At 33.5% G+C, this 9,423-nt stretch overlaps 1 protein-coding gene across 1 annotated transcript; it reads right to left on the minus strand.

Annotated features, from left to right (window-relative positions):
• Nucleotides 1–386: 386 nt before the first annotated feature.
• Nucleotides 387–7,992, minus strand: LOC133304267 (hydroxyproline O-galactosyltransferase GALT3). Its single transcript, XM_061504276.1, has 8 exons — nt 7,904–7,992; nt 6,260–7,079; nt 5,695–5,930; nt 5,328–5,606; nt 4,526–4,654; nt 2,566–2,742; nt 2,358–2,465; nt 387–694 (listed from the first exon to the last, which is right to left on the minus strand). The coding sequence occupies exons 1-8, from the start codon at nt 7,904–7,906 to the stop codon at nt 488–490; spliced, it is 1,959 nt and encodes a 652-aa protein (XP_061360260.1). The 5' UTR covers nt 7,907–7,992; the 3' UTR covers nt 387–487.
• Between the last annotated feature and the right edge of the window lie 1,431 nt (nt 7,993–9,423).

Below are 9,423 nucleotides of genomic sequence, written 5' to 3' on the forward strand. Positions count from 1 at the left end.
ATTACAACTTACCTGCAAGTACAATTATGTATGTCTAGCTGGACATAACCTCATCAATAATTAAACATCAAATATAATGCCTCATGGGGAATTAGAATCCACTTCAGCATTGGCTATTGTTTAAGCTTGATTTAAAACCTGTTTCTGCTGTTGTTCTGACTAGGATAGAATAGAATTTTGGGTTAGGAAAGTTAGTGTAACACAATGTTTTCATTTTATTTTTCGAGTGATCAAGAGTTTCAATATTCAGTACCAGAATGCCACAACAAATTAACAGGAAATATATAACTGGTATTTTCATGCAAAAGAATTTTATCGTGTTATACTAATTCATTCTACTGAAATGATTATAATGAATGAATAAATCAATGAATAATAAGATACAAAATACGTGTAAGATGATTAGTGATAACAAACATATAACCTAAACATTTAAATATGCTCAAACCTCAGAAACAACAAAGTTACAACTCAAAAACATTGATATCTACTCACAGCATACAGGCTGGTGTTCTTTCTGCAATTTCTCCCAAAGGCATAACACCATCCTTGGGCTTTGATAATGGGCAAGTATATAATTTGATTCACATCCAGCATTGTAAAACCTCTCATCATTCACATAATGCACTTCTTTACCACCATTCTTGAACTGTTCAATCCATATGCCCGTGGCAACATCTTCTAATTTAAAGAGCTAAGAATAAAAAAATTTGGGCGGTTAAATAAAGGTGATCTTACATAAAATGAGATTAAAAAAAACAAATAGTACAATTTTACTTTGTATTCAATGATGACAGATATAGCACGGCGACCAGAAGAATATATCCACTTAAACAGAACCCAAAATAATGCAATGATGGCAATTGAATTTTTTTTTTTTTTTTTATAAATAGGAAAACGTTTTGTCGTTTTAAAGGATCTAAGTTATATCCTTTAACCCCCTTATAACTATGTACTCCGGAGTAGGGGTGTTCGCGGTCTGGATTGGATCGGTTTTGGAAGCAAAACTCATCCGATCCAATCCTTTCGGTTTGATCATGTAATCATCCATTCGGTTTAGATTTTTTTTCAAATCCGATCCGATCCAATCCAATTTTTTTCGGTTTGGATTGGATCGGTTTTCGGTTTTTTGAATATCCTAAAATTAGTTTCATGATTATTGTGCAAATAACATCTTTTGTATATATTGGCTTTGTAAAAAAAAAATTTGAAATACAAAAATATCAGTAAACAATACTATAGTTGATGAGACGTGACTAAGTTTTTTTTTTGGGTTTAGTTGATGAGTTAATGGGTCTTGAGTTTAGAAATTTTTGGGCTATCATTGGAGAAAAGACAAGTAGGTAGAGGATAATTAATATATTGGATCGGTTTGGATTGGATCGGTTTTCATCAACCCATCCGAAAACCGATCCAATCCAATTAAAATTTGCGGTTTTCTTTCGGTTTCCGATTTTTCGGTTTTCGGTTTATTCGGTTATCGGTTTTTCGGTTCGGTTTTCGCGGTTTGAATCGGTTGATGAACACCCCTACTCCGGAGAGTACATAGTTATAATATTAAAGTTGTACTTTTTTTTACTTTTCACTTTAGCCAACAGTTTTTGAAGAGAGAAAAAAGTACAATTTTAAAAATATAATTATGTACTCCCCTGAGTACATAATTATAAGGGGGTGAAAGGACAAAACTTAAGTTCTTTAAAAGGAAAAACTATTTTCCCTTTATAAATACACCCATATCTGTTTTAAGATAATACTTGTATAGTTCCACTTGATTTTAAAGAATGAGTCCCAGGAAAATTGTGGATACAGGCGTGAGGTTTTATTCCCAATCCCAATAATCAAGTAAAGGATGTGGCAACCGTTTAACACTAAAAAAAAAAAAAAAACTTATGCAGCATATGATAAGAATCTTAAGATGCACCACCCCAAAAGCTAGCTCAAAGGGTGAGAGTGCTCAAAGTCTTATAAACTTCACATTAGTTGTCCATACAACCAATGTGGGACTCCAAGTCCCATATCTTGCAACTTTGCACTAGTTTTTACTAGCCCTAGCTAACACTGCATGCCGGCGTCACCACTTGCGCCGCTCGATTTCAACCGGGAGACATAGTGGAAGGTTCTAATATCATTTGATAAGAACCTTTGGATGCATTATCCCAAAAGCTAGCTTAAAGAGTGAGAATGTCTAAGGCTTTATAAACCTCACATTAGTTGTCCATACAACCAATGTGGGACTCCAAGTCCCATATCTTGCAAATAGGTTCTAACAGCATATCCTTGAATTATCCAAAAGATTCTACAATATTCATTGAAGTTTTATATTTCCCATCCCATGATGGGATAGAAGAAATTCTTACCTTGAGTTTTCTTTCCTGGTGGCCGTGAACAATGAATTTTGCTATGTCTCGAGAGATGACATAGCCAGGACCATGTGCCCACGGTGGGTATGTAGCATGTGGCCATTCCTAAAATAATAATAATAGTGATAATAAATAAAAACAAAATAGATTTGAGGGAGAAAAATGCCATTATAATTTATTAATAGCAGTATAAGGAGATCAATACCTTCTCACTGATGTACCATTTGCTGCCTTTATCCCTATGAGGAGATGATTTCGAAGATATGAGACCGTACAAGAGGCCATCGGACGGCTTTCCTTTGAGGCTGGAAAGCACTTCATCAATCCTAACAAAAGCATCATCATCTGTTTTCATGATGTATTTAGAAGGGATGATTTTTGTCTGCAATTTTAATACAAAAACTTGTTTAGTAGCTCAGAGAAAGTAAACGGCCAAAAGAAGAGAGAGAGAACTGAATGTTAAACTTAGAGAAATTGGGATAAAACCTTATGTTCTCATTTGGAGAATTCTCATTTAAATAGTATGATATAATTACACAATCATAACTATACAATCATAACCTACAGCTAGCTAATTAATTAAGGATATAATTACACAATCATAACATACAGCTGGCTAATTAATTAAGGATATAATTACAAATCATAACCTACAGCTGGCTAATTAATTAAGGATATAATTACAAATCTGCACAAATAATGCCAAATATTCTGCTGATCAATTCTATTGACACTGAATACTACCACAAATTTTCGACATTGCATAAAAATTTTCAACATAATGCTGTATCATTATGGTCCTGTTACAACTAACTTACTGTATCTTAAACTAGTACCATTATCTCAAAATATCATTATTGTATCTAAGAATAAATTAAGTATTGTAGATAATATCTTAGGAGTGCTTTCCAAGTTTCATATATGTCATGATTACTTTCCTTTTTTAATTAGGATTAAGGGTCTAATATTGATCATAAATAGAAGTAAGTAGTGGTGAGAGAAATCCCTTGAATTTTTACAAAGATGCTATTTCCTAAATTTGAATCCATGATCTTTCGGTCATATAAAACCAGTTTTACCACTACTCCAAGCTCACCCTCTTTACATCCTTTATGACAATATCAATATAATTTTATTATGGGTTTTATTAGTCTCATGTAACATAAGATAGTTATCTTATGTTGTAGAGAGAAAATAGATGGGTCCCACCATTACAAGAAAAAAGAAAAAAAAAAAGAAAAAAGTGGGGTACGAAAATCGAAGTGAGAGAAAATGAGAGATGATATCTCATGTGAAAGGTGAGTAATATTTCCCTTTTATTATTTTGAGTATTCTTTTTCCTCCCTCTATACCTAAACCCTATAATTTCAACAAAGGTGTCATAATATTTCGAAGCCAAATCAGTGTCCATCCAGATCCATATGCATAGATTAAGTCCCAGATTACATTTCTCCTAAAGCAAATCTGTAAGGCACCGATGTGAAATTAATGCAAAAAAATAGATACATCATGGCATCACATGGAAGGGAACTGAGAAGTTGATCATTGGGCCCAACTACTACCACTCTAGAAAGTAGAGAGTATTATTGGAATTGTGAGTCTAATCATACCACACTCATATACTTATACTAGTAAAATATTGATTACAATCATAATTACAAAAATAAAGAGAATGAGCTTAGAGCAGCGATAAAATTGTTCCTTTGTGACCTCACAGGTTCAAACCTAAGAAAGTCTCTTTGCTGTAACCAAAAAAATAAAAAAAGTCTCTTCGCAAAAATGCAAGGATAAATGCAGAGTACACTGCATGTGTACACGTCTAAGATGTTTTCTAACAGAAACCATAACAGAGTGCTTTCGCGGAACTAAAAGTGAACTGGCATTTACAAAATCAAGTCACAATACGAAATAGACAATGAGACCAATATAGAACCACAATTCATGCAGATCCAAGATTTTGACTCATCACGATTTGAAAATTATTTTCATGTTTTGGTATTTTTTCTTTGTTTTCTTTACAATGATGTATTATAAACAATTGATTACTGTAAAAGACTAACAGATTTTTGTACCATACTTTCTTAGGCAGTTGACTCAGATTAATTTGACTAGCAAATAAACAATAGAAATTCCAGCACCTTCTTTGTGTAACATAATCAACTTACCGCCATAATGCAAATTGCAATTGTCTTTAAAGAAATCAAACTATAATAATCAACAAAAGGCATTAACTGAATATCTCCATATGCTTGAGCTTCACTCCATAACTCATAATTAACTCTATTGTTCTTGTGCTGCAATCAGATACAATAAAATGTCACTCAACAGTTTTTTAACAAGAGAGGAAAAAATTAAAAGAAAAAAAAAATGCTAGGTTGAGTAATTCATTTTTTGGTGGGTTAGACAGAGTGTGGCCGCTTTGATTTCAGTCTTCACAAATCACAATTTTCTTGTGCTTAAGAGAATTATACAATTCATTTTATAATGAATCTGATTTCAGCATTCAAATATCACAGATAGTATCCCAATCACGTCAGATAGTCATTCAGCATATTGAGTATATTTCTCAATTAATATGCCACTAGCACTTCCTCCCCACCTAAGACCTAAGTAAAAGAAAAATTAAAGAAAAAGATCATGTTATATGAAACTACCTTGCAAATTGATTTAATAAGACCCATGAAATGATGCCACAGGCTTAACTTGGAGAACCATTAACAGATTATACATATAACAATGATGGTTGATAAGTTCAGCAATTACAATTTACACCTCACCAATTTCATTTATAAACCAGCCAATTTCATCTATTTTTTCTTTTAACCAAAGGGAAGCAAAGATAACTAGGAAAGTAGGATTAGAGAGCTTTAACAAAATTCTTCTTCTTGCAAAATTTGTGCATAAACTAGAACAAGAATTATTTTAATGTATTGATTAACTTTAACAAGTTTGAAATGCCTTACTTACAAGCCCAATGAAAAATCGGACAGCAACTTCTCCAGAACGTACAGCCTCATATTGCATCCAAGACCTCCTCAGGGCCATTCGACGCTCAAAGTTATTTCCAGTAGAGAATACTCCAATCAACAAAACAAGTCTTTTTCTGGGGATAGAAGGAGCCTTCAGTTTCTCAACATCAACAACTGCATTATTATCTTCAGTAACAGGTAAGCCTTTAGCCAGGACTGATAAGAGACTTAAACTGCCTGCTACTTTAATGCTGCTGACTAGCCATGGTTCAAGCTTCTGCATCCACAAAAACTGTACAAGGTTGGATCGACAATTACTATTAACTTTTTTTGTTTTTAGCAGTATTTCTCTTACCATACCATACCTCCCTATATGCAAAAGAAGTTTCATGCCTTCCATTCACAGTCATATGAAATCCCTCTGAACCAACCCACAACGTGGCAGTGAAAGGATTCCCCTCAGCAAAGGGGAAATTGGCAGTTCTATGTGCACTTTCTGAGGAAATATTAGAAGGTATATCACTAGTAGGTTGACCCACATTTACATTATCTTCGTTGTTACTTCTGACAACTTGTACATTGCAAAGAACAAGTCCATCAACTACAACATACAGTTAGACAATTTAGAATTTACTGTAAGCCTCCCTCTTAAAAAATTGCACTCGAGAATAATAAAGAAGCATAATAACACAAAATGAAAGAGATTTTTGTTATTATATGATTGAAGCGTAACAAACTTGGCCACTTAAGCATGGAATGAGGTGTTGCCTGAGCTGAGTTACAAAATCATTATTTTATATCCTGTACAAGACAAAGACGACATATCTAGTTTAAAATGCTTTTTATCCATTATATTTGTGTGCAGCACAGACTAATTAAATAATTAAAAGTCTATAACTGATTATCACTTGATATTCTTACTAAATATACCTTTTTGGATGTTAGCAAAACCACGAGCAGGACACCTTTCCTCTTTTCCCCAACCAAAATCACCAGTCCATGTATTTTGAACAATATATGGTTTCTCCGTAATGTTTTCTCCAGGAAAACTCACGCTGTAATGTAAGATAATTGGAGGACTTGGCTCCTTTTCTAGCTCTTGCCCAGCAAGGTCAATCTGAAAGCTTCTGTTTTGCCCATTAGGGATGCCAATTAGTGTAACAGAAGAATCTACAACCAGACCACACGGGATATCAAGAGTGATTCCGCTATCCGCTACTGTCTTACCAATTGTGGTCACAGAGAATGGGCAGTTTTGATTTTCTGGGCTGTCTATCTTACTAATCTTAGAGGCTTTGTCCTCTTCAAGGGTTGACAGCAACTCTTTCCATGCTACAGAAGCCTCTTTAACTCCTTGAGCTGTTTCAGGCAAAGAATCAGACCTCGACAGCAAGGAATGCAAGGAAGTCCAAACAAGCACAGCGTTCATCTCTCCTTTAGATAATTTGTTCACGTCAAACAGATCATCAAGCCCTTCAACATGTATCAAATGTGGCCTTTCTGTTGGTTTTGGTACTCTTTTCAGTTCCACATCAGAAGAGTTTACCGGAAGATTGCTGCTTCCTTTAATAGAATCATTTGGTGAATTGTTATTGAAGAAACTGTACGCTGACTGTTTTGCTGACTGCTTCTGTGGCTGAATTCCTTTAAGGCTATAGAGGAGAATCAACATCATACCCAGAACCATGATCAACAGGCCTCCATACCACTTCTTCATTTTCAGTAAACCTTGAACTAAACATAGTCGTTTCTGCAGACACATTATATAACTTCCACTATAAAATGAATAAAAATAGTCACACTACCTACTGTGTAAAGAAAGAATGAAAGCTAATTGACAGAGTTAAATTCACGTTATGTAATCTGTGGAGAATATTCAGTGACTGTGCTGAACTAGCATTAGCCTTCATTTTATGTCCTTTTGCAACAGATAATGGGGGAAGGGGCCATGTCTAGTGCTCTAGGCTAGGACTTTCACACTTCGCATTGGGGATCCCATACCATAAGGCATGGTGTGTGAGCTGATGAACATGAGAATAACATATTCAAATACTGAAAATGTATTAAGACCATGAGTAATTTATTTGCAAGGCAGTGTTCACTTTCGAGAATAGAGAGAAAATGCAAGAAGTGAATAGAGTTCAGCATATTGAATCTTTCTATTCCCAGAAACAAAATTAACTGAAGGGCTACTTCTAGTTGAGTTATTAATATTTTTTTTTTAGTACATGAGTTATTAATTTTTAAGTTGCAAAGTTAATTGCAAGTAAAGGATACCACTACCAGTATTTGAGTTCCTAATTCCTAAGTTCTGTATTCCAAAAATAAAAAAACGCTCCAGAATAAGTTCAGTGCTTAGGTATAGAGTAGACAGAATTTAAATCTTCTGGGCATGAGCAATTTTGTTTTTTGTTTTTGTAATAAGTCTAGAAAAGCGCAAGATCCGCATATATGATTATATGTAACCTATTAATCCACGCATTTCTTCTTTATGAACTGAAAAGAGCAGTTGAGAAAACAAAGAAAACAAGATTTGAAGATGGTGGAGAATGGAGATGGCTAAGAATAACTCACCATTGAGGGCTTCGAAATGCTCCAAAGTCACAGTTGCTGATGTGAACGAGTAACAACTGGGACATTGATACTGAGCATATCCATCAACAACACCATTCCCATTTTCTAAATCAACTATTTCTCAGTACTGTAATATTTATTTTATTATTTAAATAAAGATAAAATTGTATGTCATTTTAAAAAAGATAAAATTGTGTCTTTATAAGAGAGAGAAAGATATAGATAAAAAATAAAAGAGAATTGACAAAAATAAAATAAAGATGTGAGTACTATCTATTTCTCTTTACGAAAGTAAAAAAATATAAATTATATCAAGAGAATAAATATTTTTCCTTTTAAATAGAAAAATAATGTTTGTTGACTTTGATTTTTGATATTTCGGAACATAAGCTAAACTAAAAACAGCCAACAGCATTATAAGATAAACAAACTAGACGACGTCGTGTGGTTTTAGGACATGGCACTGTTATTTTAGCGATTTATATGTTGTCGGAATGGAAACTAGTGTGGTACGGAAAATCAAGGTGCCTAGGTAATTATTATCCGCTAAATCGTACACATAGTATGGCGATTTACCCGGATATTTTGTTTTGGATTTCTAAAGTAATACTTGTTTAAGTGTTGTGATATGCATTATACCTGATCCATTATATATTTTATATTTTTTTTTATAAAATATAAATTTAATAAATTTAACCGTTGAATTTTTCTGATATTATTATACTGATCATACACACTTGATTTTAGACAAATAGACATATACACATAGGATTTTATAAGAGTTATGTTGTAGGAAAAATGATTGTGTAATTTTATAGAGATTCGTTTTGTGTGCCGTAATTTTCTTTTTTCTTCAAAAAATTGGACCCCACAAAATGTTGTGTGTGTAAAAAAATTTATTGTGTCATGTTAAATAACAAATGTAAATCCCATATACATATTATAATTTCATAATAAATACTTACTTATATTTTAAAAAGTATATCATACATTGCAATGAAATTGTTCGATGAAGTATCAACTAATTTTTAAATGATATCAGAATTTGTACACTTGATCTACTTAATTACAATTTTAATTTTCAAGATCTATAAAATATTATAAAACAACAGGTTCGACAAGAGTCACTCCTAGAGCAAGTGGATTTTCTACGTATGTACATAGGCTGTTTGACCAATTGGGCTTTTTTATGATTTTAATTTATCAATTTAGTATTTAGTTGAAGGTATTTACGAATGGAGGCCATTTAGTGACGCGAGGGGGGGCCAGCGTCACTGAGTGCCGCTACCAACCCCTCGCGCCACTCATACTTTTTCTTCTTCTTTTTTTACTTTTTCCTATTAAGTGTCGCCCCCCCTCCCCCGGAGCACTCACAGAATTGTGCCAAGTGGCACAATCTGATTACTTCTATTACCGTAAAATTTCGGAAAGCCATAACTTTTGACTCGGGTATCCAAATCAGATGATTTTTTTTTTGATTTCACATAACTTTTCGAGATCTACGCAATGGCATCTCATTT

This window comes from Gastrolobium bilobum, unplaced genomic scaffold (assembly GCF_033153095.1).
Source record: "Gastrolobium bilobum isolate Gb01-03AN ecotype WA unplaced genomic scaffold, APGP_CSIRO_Gbil_v1 utg15463, whole genome shotgun sequence".
NCBI classification, from domain to species: domain Eukaryota; kingdom Viridiplantae; phylum Streptophyta; class Magnoliopsida; order Fabales; family Fabaceae; genus Gastrolobium; species Gastrolobium bilobum.